This window comes from Vulpes lagopus, chromosome 11, assembly GCF_018345385.1.
Source record: "Vulpes lagopus strain Blue_001 chromosome 11, ASM1834538v1, whole genome shotgun sequence".
In the NCBI taxonomy this organism is placed as follows: domain Eukaryota; kingdom Metazoa; phylum Chordata; class Mammalia; order Carnivora; family Canidae; genus Vulpes; species Vulpes lagopus.
In genome coordinates this window covers 84,913,953-84,931,216 of record NC_054834.1, presented here as the reverse complement: position 1 = coordinate 84,931,216, position 17,264 = coordinate 84,913,953, and the positions used below count along the sequence as shown (strand labels likewise).

The 17,264-nt window shown below is 34.9% G+C and overlaps 1 protein-coding gene across 2 annotated transcripts in view; it reads left to right on the top strand.

Moving 5' to 3' along the window:
* LOC121471383 (lymphocyte antigen 75) overlaps positions 1-17,264 on the top strand; it is a 127,257-nt gene that overhangs the window by 55,345 nt on the left and 54,648 nt on the right. For both annotated transcript variants that reach the window (XM_041722103.1, XM_041722102.1), the window contains exons 19-28: positions 786-853; positions 1,150-1,229; positions 1,808-1,947; positions 3,465-3,570; positions 3,795-3,955; positions 8,438-8,567; positions 9,683-9,909; positions 12,655-12,820; positions 14,281-14,448; positions 16,645-16,761. In XM_041722103.1, coding sequence (XP_041578037.1) covers positions 786-853; positions 1,150-1,229; positions 1,808-1,947; positions 3,465-3,570; positions 3,795-3,955; positions 8,438-8,567; positions 9,683-9,909; positions 12,655-12,820; positions 14,281-14,448; positions 16,645-16,761 — 1,363 coding nt within the window. The remainder of the gene's footprint in view (positions 1-785; positions 854-1,149; positions 1,230-1,807; positions 1,948-3,464; positions 3,571-3,794; positions 3,956-8,437; positions 8,568-9,682; positions 9,910-12,654; positions 12,821-14,280; positions 14,449-16,644; positions 16,762-17,264) is intronic.

The following is a 17,264-nucleotide window of genomic DNA, read 5'->3' as shown; positions in this document are numbered from 1 at the left end:
TCTTGCCAAAATCTACAGAAGTTAAATATTCCTTTCAAGTAAAATCTGCCTAAAAACATCCAAATTCATCATTTAATGTTAGAAAAGGGGGATAAAACTCCATAATGTTTTAAAAATATTCAAGATTAGTTATAAATGTCAACTTATAAAATCAACAGAGATAATATAAAATATTCTTTTTTTTAAGTTATTTATTTATTTATTTATTTATTTAGTTGACAGAAGGAGAGCACAAGTAGGGGGAGTGGCAGGCAGAGGGAGAGGGAGAAACAGGCTTCCCGCTCAGCAGGGAGCCCAACTCAGGGCTTAATCCCAGGATCCTGAGATCATGACCTGAGCTGAAGGCAGACACTTAACCCACTGAGCCACCCAAGTGCCCGTAATATAAGATATTCTAATTCTTTATTATATTTTGTACTAAAAGTTAACTTCATAGTTAACTTGAGTTTCCATTTCTTTAAATAACTAACCTTGTAAGATAGGAAAATAATTTTATACTTTTAAATTTACAATTATTTACAATAGAACACTATATAATCGAATTAATGTATACCTATAATTACAATGACCATGTTTTATAATAGCACATAGTGTTAAGTGAAAAGTTTCCAGCTACTTCTTTGATGGAAGGACCTGGTTTACATAATTTAGAGAAGTAATGGAATGTCTGGAAATGCTAGTGGTTGTGGTTATGGTGGGACAGGGTATTTTAAATAAAACCTCTTTAGGAAACTCAGCACAAATAAGGATAGGTGATTTTGTCTGTTGGTTGGTTTGTTTTTCAGATATCTGGTGATGAACAGAAGTGGTGGGTGAGAACTACTGACCAGCCAGTAGATCGTCGTTTTATGTAGTATGTGACACCATTGATATTGCCTTTGTAAAGTCATTGGAAAGAAGCAGTCCCAAATTCTCCTTTAGAAAATGGATTGTTATTTATAATTTGTTTTGAACATTCATCAATAAACCGTGTGGACTACAGAAACCAAGTCCTGTTACGTATTAGCATCAAGAAAAAAGTGGCATAAAATAATGGCATAACATTAAATTTAGAATTAAAATAACAGTTTAAAAAAAACAGAATAAAAAAAAAACAGAATAGAACATGTAACTACATTGTGAGCTGTGAACTCTCTCATTTTTTTTCAGCTCACGATATCCATGGCATCACTTTCCTATAACATTTCGGGAGGAATGCTTGTACATGTCTGCAAAGACTTGGTTCAATGGTAAATTCCAAATCTTTTAATGTTGATTATGTAATATGTGAACTTCAGGTTTGTTTACTAACTTAACCTTATTTTCCTGTTGATTATACGTTGGTTGCTTCATCTTATTTTGGCTTATTGCTAATGACCATAGTTCAAATTCCAAATGCAAACAAAGTTGCTTTTCATTGTATTTTGACTTCCTTTATACAATGGTGACTGCTTAGAAATAAACTTACCACTTTCATAACTGAAAAGCATATAAATAAATTTGCAAAGATAAACAGGTAGCAATTCTAAATATAGTTTAGTTCTCTTCCCCCTCATTAGCCTTCACTTTCAGCCTATTTCCTACCATCAGGTCCTGTGGTGGTAACTGTGGTTCTTATACTAAATGTATGCATTTTTATAGGCAAAGCTGGTATGCTCTACCCTACTGATATGATAATAACAGAAGATAGAAATGGCTAGAGAAGAGGAATATACTTTAACTGTTTGGGAGAGAGCAATTGAAAGAGATTTTCTTTACTACTGGATTGTTTTTAAAATGTGCTGAATGGAAAATTCTCACCCCTGTAATTCTGCTTTTCATTTCTCAGACTTAAATAAGCCAGCAGACTGTAGTACCAAGTTGCCCTTCATCTGTGAAAAATATAATGTCTCTTCATTAGAAAAATATAGTCCAGATTCTGCAGCTAAAATACAGTGCTCTGGGGATTGGATTGCTTTTCAGAATAAGGTAAAAAGGGAATTGCTACATTGTACAAATGATGATTGCTTTCATGATAGTTGTATGGCCTGTAGCAGAATCGCAGCCCATCAAACAACTTCACTAAAGATAGCCTCTGTGTATTTCAGTAACTCACCTGATCATTGCCAGAAACAAAGTTAACTCTCAAGCTAGTGATGCCTAGTGATGCCTACAGGTCTTCAAAGTACTGTGTTCTTATCCAGTTGCTACTAAAATTAAATTGCTGATGTTGATTGGTCAATGAATTATAATACTTTAAATAATAAAACTGTCTCTATAGCATGAAGGAAACTGACAATTTCTGGCTGATGTATTTTCCACTTGAAAGAAAGCATCCAAGCAGCATCTACCAATTAAATTAGACCAGCATTTCCAAACTATGTTTTGGTTACAATATATGCTAACAAAATGTTAATCATTGATCTTGCCTTCCAAGGGGTTTAATGATTACAAAGGTTTGGGAAACGCTAGATTCTGTATCTGCCTCTTTGAAATGATAATCTAGATTGGTATATGTATCTCTTTGGAAATGCATTTGGTTGCTAAGTAGAGAGATTGCTATACTATGTTAGAACATCTATTCTCTCACACAAAAGAAGTTTGAGGGTAAGTGGGCTGAGGTTGGTATGGAAGCTCCACAACATCTTCAAATCCAGGCTCCTGTTATCTTTTTGCTCTGCCATCCTTAACATACTGAAGGTTCCAAGCTCCAGTTCAGGGTGTTCTGTCTAGGGCCTTTCCTAGAAGCTACCCAGCGACATAGAGCTCACTGGCCACTCCAGTCTCCAGGGAGTCTGAAAAAAAATTCTGTTGGATGCTTCAAGGAACAGTATTTAAGGTGTACCACTTCACATTAACATGATCATAGTATCAAAAAGAAGAAGGAAGATAGGAGTCTTACAACTGAAAACATCTGTACTGAAGCTAAAATAATAAGGATACATTTTGACTTTTTAAAATTAGAACAATCTTCACACACACACACACACCAAGGTACTGGGACTACATTAATTTACATAATTGAGGTAAGTTTGAATTAAGATTTCCTGCCAAAAGAAAGGGGGATGACTTCTTTTAAAATGCATGTTTTTATATAAGGAGGTGATGATTATCAGTTCAGCCTTTGAAATCAGTTGGAATAAATCTAAACGCTGATCATATCTACTATCTGTCTACTTCACTTACAAGTAAAGTTACTTAACTGCCCTGTGCCTCAGTTTCCCTATTTGTTGAAGGAATTAAGTGAGATGGTATTATGCAAACTGTTAGCACATGGGAAGCACTCAGTAAGAGGGAGATTTTTTAAAAAAATAATTTGACTGATAGACCACTCTTTAGTTGTTTATATTGACAGTGTAGGTCTGCATTCATATAGTACTACTTTGTAAATTTCCATATCTCACAGACCAAAAATTAGCAGCCCTCTAAAAGATGAGATATTTACTTCCTATGTGAGCTCTTCGGTGCTTGGAATCTTATGCTTCATTTATGTTTTTTGTTTGCAGTGTTTTCTAAAAATCAAACCGAAGTCTCTCACATTTTCCCAAGCAAGTGATACTTGTCACACTTATGGTGGCACCCTTCCTTCAGTGCTGAGCCAGATAGAACAAGGTAACAGAATTGTTTTGGAAACATGTTTTATTCTGATATGGGGGCCAAGTTAGTTCTGAGAGGCTTTGGGGAATTAACATATTTAAAAATTCTTATTAAATTACTTTATTACAGAATAGGTAAAAGAGTATCGTTGTAGATAAGTAAGAAGTATTCGATGAGATTTTTTTGGTGTATCTATAATTTGAATAAGTCAATGCTTTTAAAAAATCTCTTTCTGACAGATTTCATTACATCCTTATTTCCGGATATGGAGGCTACTTTATGGATTGGTTTGCGCTGGACTGCCTATGAAAAGATAAACAAATGGACAGATAACAGAGAACTGACATACAGTAACTTTCACCCGTTAGTAGTTGGTGGGAGGTTGAAAATACCAACAAATGTAAGTTTTTTAAATCAGAAATCTAAATTGCTCAAGGGTACCTGAGTGGCTCAGTCGGTTGACCATCAGACTTTATTTCAGCTCAGGTCATGATATCAGGGTATGAGATCAAGCCCCCACTCGGGCTCTGGCTGGGCGTGGAACCTGCTTAAGATTCTCTCCCTCCCTTTCCCTCTGCCCCCACCACCCACTTCTGCTGTGTGCATATATGTGTGTGCTCTCTCTCTCTCTCTCTCTCTCTCTCTCTCACACACACACACACACACACACACACACACACACCTATATAGCTCTGTGAAATACCCACGTCTTCTATAAATTATTGGATTAAGAATGAGGTTTCTATTGTATGAGTCCACTTATATAAGATATTCAGAGCAGGCACATCTTCAAAGATAAAATGTAGATTAGTGGTTGCCAGAGGCTAAGAAGGAAGAAGTATTGGGAGTGATGCCTAAAGGGTAATGGCATTTCTTTTTGGTGGTGGTAATAATATTCTAAAAATTGATTGAGGGTGATGGTATACACATTGATATTTTCTTTTTATTCTACTTTATCTAGTTTATTCTCTTTGTCCTATCTTATCTTAGTCCATTATCACATAAGTGAGCCAACTAAATGAGTCTCAAACCATATTTGATCCCTAATCTAGGAAATTGCAGTAAGTATTTCAGCATCTTTTCTTCTAGGGCTTTTTCATATATTATTGTTCTGACATAGATAATATCATAATATATATAAAATGGTATATATACCATTGTCTACTTTTCTCATTTAGTATTATAAATAGTTTCTTATATCATTAAAAGATGTACTTGATAAGCATTTTAATAGTTGTGCGATATTTCTTAATGGTATGCCATTATTTATCCAACCAGTGCTGAGTATTTAGGTTGTTTCTATTTTTACATAATCATAAATAGCATTACAATGAACAGTTTTGTGCATAATCTTTGGTTATATTCAGATTACCTCCTTAAGATAGATTTTGGAAGTCAAAGCCAGATCAAAAGATAAAGTAGTTATAAAACTCTATTCACCAAATGCTTTCCAGAAAGGTTTATGAGTTTTTATATTTGTCAGTAATATATTATAATTGCCATTCTATCCATACAAACATATTAATAATTTCTAATATTTGATCACTTAATATGTGTCAGGCACTTTGCTAATGCATCACATGCATTATTTCATTTAATCTGCACAACAGATGTGAAAAGGTCTGTTATTCTGCCTCTAAGAAATGTAGAAACTTGTCCCCAGTCATGCAGTCACGCATGCAGTCGTGACTAGGTCCATGAGACTGCAGAACCAGGGTTTTTGGCTTCTCTACTATGTTACCTCTAAGGGTCATTGTCTTTTAAAAATTCTTGCTAATTTGGTAATTTAAATATATCAATCATATTTTTCTTTATATTTCTCTGATATCTAATGAAAACAAACTTCTGTAAGTTCAGTAGTACCTTGAGTTTCATCAAGTATGAATATTCTTATTCTTTTTCAATATTTTTCAAAGTCTTCATGTATTTTCTTTTGTCTTCATGTACTTCTTATTGATTTTACAATTATGTAAATATTAAACATGCTGACTCTATGTTTCTTGTGTTTATGAAAAATATTCCTGTAGGTTTTTTTTAAGTGCAGAATACCAAAAATATTATAGAAGTAAGTTTTGATTTTTTGCATGTGTGTACATTCAAATATGTTTATTTCTCTTTTCTCCTCCATTTTTTTTAGGTTAGAAATTTCATCATGTAGATGTTAGTTAAATATATGCCTATATTTTTTGCCTTTTTTTCTTGACTGCATGATACAGCCATGGTATATAGTGTATGTTGTCAATGAATACTTCATGCTTTTCCCTAATCCTGTCAAACACCATTTATTGCATATGCTTCTACTTGTTAAAAGCAATATAGGATGCCTCCTTTATCTTACACTAAGTGTGAGTGTATGAAATATACTCTTATGTAGCTATGACACTGATCTAAATACTATAATTTTGCATATTAAAAAATATGATAGGAATAATTATCCTGTATATATACCTTTAAAAAATGGTTTTAGCTATTCCTGTCCATTCTTCCAAACTATAATTGTTTCGTCAATCTCCAACCCAAACAATTAAACAAACTTATGATGAGAATTTGACAATATTTTAGTTAACATCTTTTTATTATTAATCTTTCAACTCAAGAATATGGTATATCCATTTATTCAAGTCTTCCTTTAGAGCCCACAGTGAAATTTTTGTAGTTCTGTCTCATTGCCTTTGAGAATGACAGATTTTTTCTTGATTTTCTCACTGATATGTAAGAAGCTTTGTTTGGGTATTTTTATGTATTATTTCACAGGCACCCATCTTACTAAAACCTCTTATTCTACAGTTTTTCACTAGATTTTTGGGGGTTTCTTACTTAGATAATTATAATCTTCAAATACTAGTTTATGCTTCACTACATGTGGTAGGGCTTCTAGAACTGTGATAGTACCAGAGGAAATAACTACCATCCTAGACTTGATCTAGATTTTGTAGGATTGTCTGCAGTCTCTCATTGTTATTTATGATGCTCACTCTTTGGGCACTTTTCAGGGTCTTTTTGGTTTGTTTTTTTTTTGTTTGTTTGTTTTGTTTTGTTTTTTAAGTAGGCTCCACGCCTAGCATGGAGCTTGACATGGCGCTTGACCTAAGCTGAGCAGAAGAGTCCATGATTAACCAACTGAGCCACCCAGGCACTCCAATGCTGACTCTTTAAGTTATATCATTCTATAACTAGCTTATTTAGAACTTTTATTCAGGAATAAGTACTGAATTTTCCAAAGCTTTTTTTCTAGTGTCTACTAAAATTGTCATATATTTATAATAAACGATCTTTATCTTATCATAGATTCTAGTTGCTCCAAATGGATTATTATTTTGCTATTATACTGAATTGGACTTCTTAGAATTATATTTGGGAATGTTTTCATCTCTGCTCATAGAATTAATTTTTTATGCTATATTGTCTGATTTTTTTTCCCGATTATGTCAGCTTCATAAGATGAACTGGCTAGGTTTCTGCCTTTGTGTTTTGAAATTATAATCAAGCCTGGAGAATTATTCAGCCTGAAAGTTTGAGGGAATTACCTACAAAATCATGTGATGTTATTTTCAGACATCATTCTCTAATAATAAAGGGATTTGGTGCAGTGGTCAAATGCCTAAATTCCAGAGTCACATTGTCTGGTTTTGAATTTCATTCAATCATTAGTATGGAAGTTCACTTAACTTTTCTTTCTTTCTTTTTTAAAGAGTTTATTTATTTATTCATGAGAGATACAGAGAGAGGCAGAGACACAGGCAGAGGGAGAAGCAGGCTCCCAGCAGGTAGCCCAACCGGGACTCCAGGATCACACCTGGGCTGCAGGTGGCGCCAAACCGCTGAGCCACCTGGGGCCTCTGCCCCCCACCCCCCTTAACTTTTCTTAATCCTCAATTTCTTGTCTGTAAATTCTGATTCTGTTATACCTACAACACAACGTGAAAATTACATAAGATAATTCATTTAAAGCTTTTAGCTATCTCACATATAGTTTTGAAAATGAACTACTAGTATTAATTTTCAATTTCCAATGAAGTGACTGGTACATTTTGGTGTTTCTACTTCTCCTTATAACAATTATGCTAATTTGTTCTTTTCAAGATAAGTTGCCTATTTCATTTAGATTTTTTAAAAATATATTTAAGTAAACTACACCCCATGTGGGGCTCAAACTCATGACCTCAAGATCAAGAGTCCCCTACTGTTCTGATTGAGCCAGCTGGGTGCCCCTCATTTAGATTTTCAAAGGTATTAGAATAAGATTGTGTATGCTATTATATTTTCAAATCCTCATGCCTTATTTTGATTGTGTTTTTACTTTTTTTTATTCAGATTTTTACAAAACTGGTATGTATTGGTTTTCTCCTCCCTCTTCTCCATCTTCTACTTCTATTGCTTGAGATACATTTACAAATATTACTACATTTTTCCATCCTAGTTTTTTGGAGATCTATTTTTGTTCATTTTCTAATCCCCTGTATTCAATTCTTAGTTCATCTTTCCTTTAAAAAACACAATACATTTAATAGTACATATTTGCATTATTCCACTATTGGAATATTTGCCCCAAGAAAACAAAAACACTAACTTCAAGAATGATAGCAGAGTGTTAAATATTACTTTAATTGTGTTTTCATCTTACTTTTACCAGTTTTTCTTTTATCTGTTTGCAATTTATATTTAATGATATTGCCACTGTTTTGTTTTATAATTTCTAAAGTTAATTGCCCCTTTTCCATGCTTCAGAAGTTTTTGAGGATTTTCTTGTGATTTCAGGGTCAACTCCTTAATGGAATTTTTTACAGGAGGAAAAATCCAATTTGGGATATAAAGTTCTCTTGCTAGGATCTTTAGACAGTTAGTTTCATGACTATTTGTACATGTTTGCCTTTTTGTTTAGATTTTTGAGGAAGAGTCCCGATACCAATGTGCTCTAATGCTCAACCTCCAAACATCACCTTATACTGGGACATGGAATTTTACTGCCTGCAGTGAATACCACACTCTGTCTCTCTGTCAGAAATATTCAGGTATAAATTATTATCTAGATATCTATGGTACTTTATGCTGTTGGATAAATACAGTATTTTTTCACAAAACTCTTATAAATGAATTAATATTAATTTATAAACAGCTTTCCTAAAATTTTAAGATAGCTAAATCCATATTGGTTCAGTTAGTCACATTATCTCAAATGGAATATGATTTTTTTCAAGTGTCATTGCTTTACTTAATTAAATATCAAAATTAAGTATCAGATGGAATTTATTAATAGGAGTTGTCTAATTATAGTAAGTTATGGTTGAATTTTGTTCTTTTTTCCACTCTGGCATTTATTTTTCAGTTTTTACTTTCTATCTTGGAGAAAGAAGGAGAAAAAATATATTTAATTGACTCTGGTAAAGTTTATCACACACACACAAAAGGTGTGAAGTGTTATAAATGGGTCACTGTATATACCTTACTGTAGCCCAAATAAAATGTGGGCTTAAAAATAAGAATCATCCATATTTTCAAAAAGATATTTTTAGAGGTATTACATTGTTTTCATTGATTACAATGTTTTTAACAAATAATTTTTTTAAAAAAAGCTTTGTCATGTAATGAGAACCTCAAGTAGATAATCCATGTACTTCTAAGGAACTTTTTATTAAACCAACCTATGCCTTATTTGTCTCATATTGTTTAGTAATTGCTTTACTCAGAGAAGTACTGTAAAGCAGTAGTTCAATACAGCCTCTTGTGGGTTGTTTTGTACATTTTTCTCATCAGAACTCTCCTTGATGAGATCTTTTGTAAGAGAACACCTAACATTTTCTCCTGTTGAAGGAGTTCAAATAAAGGAGGTATTTGACACCAACCTGAAATGGTAATCTAATTGCCAGCTCCTTTTATTTATAGCTTTTTTCCTTCCTAAATCAGATCAACAAAAACAGAATTTTGTTCTAATTTTAGAAAACAAATGCTATGGCTCACACATATTACATATTAAGATACACAGCAAGACATACATACCTAGTTCTCCTAACCAAAATCTAAAATAAATGAATAGATAAGTAATATCTAAAGCACTCGTTGTGGAGAAATTTGAAGAAATGTCCTATGACTTGCAGAGTGGGTGTTTTTTTTTTTCTTTTACATACAGAAATTGAAAACAGACAAACCTTGCAGAATACTTCAGATACTGTAAAGTATGTAAATAATCTGTACAAAATCATCATGAAGACTCTGACTTGGTTTGATGCTCTAAGAGAGTGTCAGAAAGAGAACATGCACCTGGTGAGCATCACAGACCCTTACCAGCAGGCGTTCCTAACTGTGCAGGCGGTTCTTCATAACTCTTCTTTATGGATTGGACTCTCCAGTCAAGATGTAAGTTTTCAGTCCTAACTGCCAGAACTGGGTGATGAAATGTGAAATTTTTGTTGCACACAGCATTTCTCATATCAGACAAAAAGAACCTGGAGATTTTAAAATCTTACTCCAGTGAGTAAATTTCATGAAGTGTGTAATTTTTAGTGACTGTCATCTTTCTACTGTTCAAAGATCTAGTGCTATATTGTTTATATTAAGAAAAAGTTGTACTGAACATATGTAGCTGAGCACTTCTTTTTACTCTAGTAAAAGACTGAGTAGGAATGAGGAACTGCCACATCTCCCCAGCCAAAGAAAAGAAGAGACAAGAGAAGAATTAAAAAATCAGATAGGGTTGAGTGTTGGGATGGGGGAAGGTCCAGAGGGAGAGGAAGAGAGAGGATCCCAGCAGGCTCCACACCCAGTTGCAGAACCTGATATATAGGGCTCCATCTCACAACCCTGAGATCATGACCTAAGTGAAACTCAAGAGTCAGACACCTAACTGACTGAGTGACCCAGGTTCTCCTATAGTGAACTTTTTTTTTAAAGAAAATTAAAATCACCTGTAATCCCAGCACTTTGTAATAAATAAGATTGAATAATTTGGTTTATATCCCTCAAGTTTTTCTCTATATACATATGTATATGTTTTTTAAGATGTTTGGGATCATACCATTTTCTTTTTCTTCTCCACTTAAGGATTTTGGTCTTGTTTCTTACCCTATTTTAATCTTCACCTATGTTTCTCTTTTTCCTTTCACTCTTTAACATGTTTATTACATGTCTGCATAAACTGCCTTAAATCTTTGGAACATGACCAGATACAAATAAATAAAACTTTACATTGAAAGCAATGGAAGGGTATTGAAAGATTTTAAACATGGTAGTAACAACAGATTTTTACTTAGAAAGAATTGTACTGGCAGAGAGTGGATAAGGAAGTGAGTTATCTAGAGATTTCTTGTAGAAATTCATGCAGGAGCTCATGTTGGTCTGAACTAAGGCCTGTGGCAGTTCTGGGTTAAATAAAGTCCAGAGAGTGGCTGTGGCAGTGGGTCACTTAAGTACATAGAAGTGGAAGTACATAAACATAGAAGAAGTGAAGAAGGCTTGGGAATTGGGGAGTCATTCACATGAACATTAATGTCCGTAGGTCAATGTTAGGACCAGGAGGACAGAGCAAGACATGGGGCTTCTACTTAGTGAATGTCAGGAGGAACAAGGAGGCCAAGTCCTAAGTGGATGTCAGAAAGAGGCAAGGAATCTGGTAGTTTGCATAAACCTCAAAGGGAATGACTGAAGGAGATAAAAATACTGACTACTCCATTCTCCTGGCCCTGTGGTATCTGAGAATGGAAACAAACAGCCTTCCCTTGTGGGTATTGAAAGGAAATTATTCCCTTAGAAAAGACCAGTTTTAATTGAGATCAATTAAGGTCAAGAATTTAGTAAAGAGATATTTACAGTCTTAATAAAGAGAGATCAGATTCAGCAAAGAGATAGGGGGTCCAGGGATTTATCTACAAGGAATAGAAGTTCCAAAGGCCCAGGTACCTGGGGTAGTTGTGAGTGCAAAGGTGAAGGAACCCAGAGTAATACCAAGTACAAGCAACATCACATGGTCAAAGGGCCACATTTGAGGCCACAGGGCTTTGGGATTAACTGGCCACAAAGTTACCCCTGGAACTCTCTGGCAGAGAACAGTTTCAGAATGAAACAGTTGGTGGTGTTGAAACTTAAGCATGTTTGCTATTTATGGTTCACTAAGGATACTGTGTATGGCCTTTGCCCAATATTCCAACCAAACCAGTGTTGCAAAATTGCCTTGGCCTCAGGACAGCTTAGTTTGTTGGGTCAGTGCATAAGGCCCGGTGCTCTCATAGCACCAGGGGGAGCGCAAACAGGTCTGTACCCTGCAGTCCATCTCCTAGACTGTACCTATTCTGTAAAGCCTCTTTCAAGATAGGTGGGTGGTCAGGCCCTTGTCAGGGTGTAAGGATGGATGTTCACAGACTCTGAGTGCACAATAGAATATAATGAATGAGGAAGTTTCTCCATAAAGACACGTGTAAAAACAGCAGTGTGAGATGAGATCCCCAAGGCCTGAGTCAGGGTTAGGAGGAAGGGAGCTAACATTTATGTAGCATTTCTTGTGTGCCAGCTGGCTATGATGTGTCTTACACATTACCACACTAATTCTAGCCCTGAGGGGTTTAAGTGTCACATTCACGTAATAGATGACAAGTTGGAAACTCCACAAGGTAAACTCAAATCAAAAACTAATGAATGACTAAGCCAGAATTCCAAACTAAATGTGCTTAGCTCCAGAGCCCATGTTCTTTCCACTACTACACGTTGTTTTACTACATGTGGTTTCTTCCAAAAACCAACAGTTCCAGATATGTTGTGTGGCAGCCCAGTATAATGGCTCAGACCATGGACTCTAGTGTCTGAAGGCCTGGATTAGAGTCCCAGAACTGGGGTATATATTCTGTGGGACTTGGTGCACATTAGATGCCTTCAGTTTTCTTATAGGTAAAATGGAAACAGTAGTTCCCGTCTCATATAGTTGTCATGACATTGAGTAAGTTAATATTTGCAAAGCACTTAGGACAGTGCCCGGCACATGGTAATGCTATGTAACTGTGTGTTAAATATAAGGTAAAATTAAGGGTCATTAGATGGACTATGAGGAACAAAATAATACAAAAGGGATAACATGAAGTATGGCCACTTGAAATGTATTTCTGCTGCTTACAGGATGGACTCAACTTTGGTTGGTTAGATGGGAAACATCTTCAGTTTAGTCGCTGGGCTAAAAATAATGAACCACTTGAAGACTGTGTAATATTAGACATTGATGGATTCTGGAAAACATCTGATTGTGATCATATGCAACCGGGTGCTATTTGCTACTATCCAGGAAGTATGCTATATTTTAGTTCTTAAATTATTATCAGTCTCATGAATAGTGAAATTTGTGGGGAGTAGTTCTGTAAAATCTTGTTTTGAAATTATAATCATGTCCTTTCTTACAACAAAATTTGTGAAAATTCATATCAGGTAGAATTATTATATATTAAGTACTTGGTCATTGATTTGTTATTTTAGACATTGTTATATATTTATTTTTGTCAGTTGATAATGATAATTGACCTTTGAGTTTTAAATCCCTATTAGCTTCATTTTGGATATATTTTGTTTGTATTCTATAAGTACTTCTATTTGTGGGAATTTTTTTGGTAATTCTTATCAACAACTAATATTTCTTTTTAAGAGTCACTGTTAAGATTCATCTGTTTGCAAGTCACAGTAACCAGCTCAAGCTAGCTTCAGCCAAGAGGGAAATCGTCAAAATGAGAATATAGCTGAGCTTCATGAGAATGGGAATCAGAAACTGAATGGAATCAGGAACCCAGAGATACTGTCTCCCACCTGTCTCTTCTGTTTCTCTCTGTGGATCTGACTCTTTTTTTATATACTTTCTGCTTCTTTCTGCATGTGGTAAAACAAGGCAGCTCTGTAGCCTTCAAATATAGCTGTAACTGACAATGAATTGACTATCCTTGAATTCCACTTTCAAAATTCTTAGAAAGAATCTGATATACCCAACTGAGTAAGGTATGCAATCTCTAGCCTTAGTCAGAGGAAGGTGGTTTTACAACCACCAGGGGCCCACATTCGTGCATTTTCAGGAGAGAGAAGATACTACTTTCCAGACAAAGAAAGTTGTAAGCTGGGAGAGATTCTGAATGGTCTCTACTGCATATTAAATCAGTTTGACTGTCTTTGAGTAGAGCATAGCTATATTTGCATCTTCTTAAATGTATTGCTTTTTCATAAAATTGTTTAAAGAACCAGATTTTCTAGATGTCAGATTTTCAACTATTTCTGTTAGTTTTCATTAAAGCAACAACTTAGAAAATCATGTATTTCATTAAAATGTACCCTTAAAAATAAATAAAAAATAAAATATGACTCTAAAATTAGAGAAGATATCAGTAGCCAGAAACTTAAAGATGAGTTTCCAAAGTTATAGTTCAATTCCCATTATGAATATCTTTGTATAGTATCTGAGGTTGCCTCTTGTATTTGAGATTTGGTGGTACAGGAAGACAGAAACTACATTTAACCTAATAGCACCTCATGTTTTACATTCTCCTACTCACTCCACAGCAGGGGAAAGAAATTGTGTTAAATAAATTCCTTCCTACAGAAACCCAGTTTAGAGGTCATATTATATTTGAATATAAACAGAACAAGCATCATTAGGCTATATTATTTATTGGCTTCCTGAATATTCCCTACAAATCAAGCCTAATTACCATGAACAGGATTCAACATTTATGACTACAGTTAGAATTCTAACCATTGTCTTTTTCTTAGATGAGACTGACAGAGAGATCAAGCCAGTTGGCAGTGTTCAGTGTCCATCTCCTGTTCTATCTACTCCATGGATACCATTTCAGAACTCATGCTACAATTTTGTGATAGCAAAGACTAAATATACGGCAACAACACCAGATGAAGTTCATTCTGAATGCCAGAAACTGAGTAAGTCCCTTATGTGGCCATTAGATGTATGTTCATTAAAAAATAAGTCTCACCTGAGTGTGTTATAGTTTTTTCTTTTTGTTTTTAATTTTTTTTATTATTTATTTATGATAGTCATACAGAGAGAGAGAGAGAGAGGCAGAGACAGAGGCAGATGGAGAAGCAGGCTCCATGCACCAGGAGCCTGACGTGGGATTCGATCCCAGGTCTCCAGGATCGCGCCCTGGGCCAAAGGCAGGCGCCAAACCGCTGTGCCACCCAGGGATCCCTATAATTTTTTCTAATTAGCACTAGATCTCAAAAATATTTATCTCCTACTTTCTGCATTATCAATAAGAAAAGGTATTCACATTTGTGTCTAGTTAAAACGGAGATATAAGAATTACTTCTTTACCCATCCATTAGAGAACTATTCTGTCTTTACATGAATAAACAAATGAGTTCTACTTAAAAAGCAAAAAAAAAATGACACTAGCAAGCAGAGAACTGGATGTTAAACCAAGCTAGACTGTGGGCAAAGTAAAAATAGGTGAATTTTGGTGGTCAAAAGCTCATATAAGTAGTCAAAAGCAAAGAAGCAGCTCTGCTTAAAAGAAATGCATATTTCATACTTTCACACTTTCAACTCTTAGGACTCTTCAGATATTCCCTGTGAGATCCACTGAGGATCTGTGACTTCTGAACAGTGGACCTGTGAACTCTGGGAATTTCCTATGGCAAATATCAAAGTATTATTCCCAAAATGTGCTGTGTAGAAACTCGTCTTAAAAGATATTCTACAAAAGGATCCTTAGAAAAAGAACAAGATTGAGAAATATTATACACCATTGCTTCCTGTTAGATATTATCAAATGTACATTAACATATACTTTAATATATGTTATAAATGAATTAGTTAACTTTGTTTAACCAATGATGTTTGTGACACTTTTATCCATTTAGTCTTTTTCTGAGAAATTCCTGCTAATTTGCTGAGGAACACCTTTGGGAAATGTTAAACTTTTTAACCCTAATATAAAGAGTGATCTCTAAAGAAAAGGAAGATCTATCATACAGTCTATCCAAGAGGTTTTATTTATTATAGTTTTGGGCAGTATATTATTAATATGGATAAATTTGTACCAATTCAAAATAAGCTTTAAATGGGGAAAAGTTACGTGAATCAATGTTTTAAATTCTCTACTCAGCTGCTAATTTTTCACTATTCTATAAGATTAAATTTTTTTTTCAAAGATTTTATTTATTTATTCATGAGAGACACAGATTAAGAGAGAGAGAAAGAAAGAGGCAGAGACACAGGCAGAGGGAGGAGCAGGCCCCATGCAGGGAGCCCGACATGGGACTCGATCCCAGGTCTCCAGGATCAGGCCCTGGGCTGAAGGCAGTGCTAAACTGCTGAGCCACCTGGGCTGCCCATATTCTATAAGATTAAATGTAATATGAAAATATTTGGAGTACCTGGATGGCTCAGTTGGTTAAACATCTCACTTTTGATTTCGGCTCAGGTCATGGTCTTAGGTCATGAGATCAATCCCTGTGAAGAGCTGGGCATGGAGCTTGCTTAAGATTCTCTCTCTTCAGGAAGACGAACCATGAGAGACTTCTAATTCGGGGAAACAAACAAAGAGTTGCAGAAGGGGAGGAAGGTAGGGGGATGGGGTGACGGGATGACAGGCAGTAAGGAGAGTACTTGATGGGATGAGTACTGGGTGTTATACAGTATGTTGGCAAATTGAATTTAAATAAAATAATTTTCTTTTTATTTCTTCACTAAAAAAAATAAAGCAAAAACAAAATATTTGAAAACTTAATCTATTTATTTTGGTATAGATTATTTTCTTAAAAGGATTTATTTATTCATTTGAGAAAGAGAACAGGAGTGGAGAGAGGGGCAGAGGAAGAGGAAGAGGGAGAGAATCTCAAGCAGACTCCCCACTGAACTCAGCATCCTATGTGGGGCTGGATCTCATGACCCTAATATTTATGACCTGAGCCGAAACCAAGAGTCGGATGCTCAACTGATTGAACCATCCATGTGCCCCAGTACAATGAAATAGTTATATTTATATGTCTGTCTTATTTTTCATTATTGTTTTAGAGTTTATTAAACTGGGAAATAAATGTTTTAAATCTACCAAAATAAAGTGTTCTAGATAAGTAATTATTAAAATGATTGACTATTTTTTTATGTAACAGATCCAAATTCACATGTTCTGAGTATTCGAGATGAAAAAGAGAATGACTTTGTTCTTGAGCAACTTCTGCACTTGAATAATATGGCTTCATGGATCACATTAGGTATAACTTATGAAAGTAAGTTGTAAATCTGCTGATTTTCTCCATTTAAATTCATATACCTCATTATGAACTACTTGTTTATTAAGCTACAAAAGTATAGTTCTTCAAAGTATATATTTGTTTGTTTTAAAGATTTTATTCATTTATTCGTGAGAGACAGAGAGAGGCAGAGACATAGGCAGAGGGAGAAGCAGGCTCCCCCTGGGGAGCCTAATGCAGGACTCGATCCCAGGACACCAGGATCAAGACCTGAGCCAAAGGCAGACGCTCAGCCACTGAGTGACCCAAGAGCCCCAAAGTATATGTTTATCAATATACAAAATGATAATTATACACTTAGCAGAACTTATATAAATACTAGACAGTTTTTGTATCTCAAATCTGCCATTAAAATGCCTTTACCACTAAGATTAGAGTTAAATGGTGGAAAATAATTTCTTTTCTCCACTATTTCTCCTAGCAATTCAAGACTAACTAAAAATGACCATGCTGCCATAGAAATCTTCAATAATTACTTT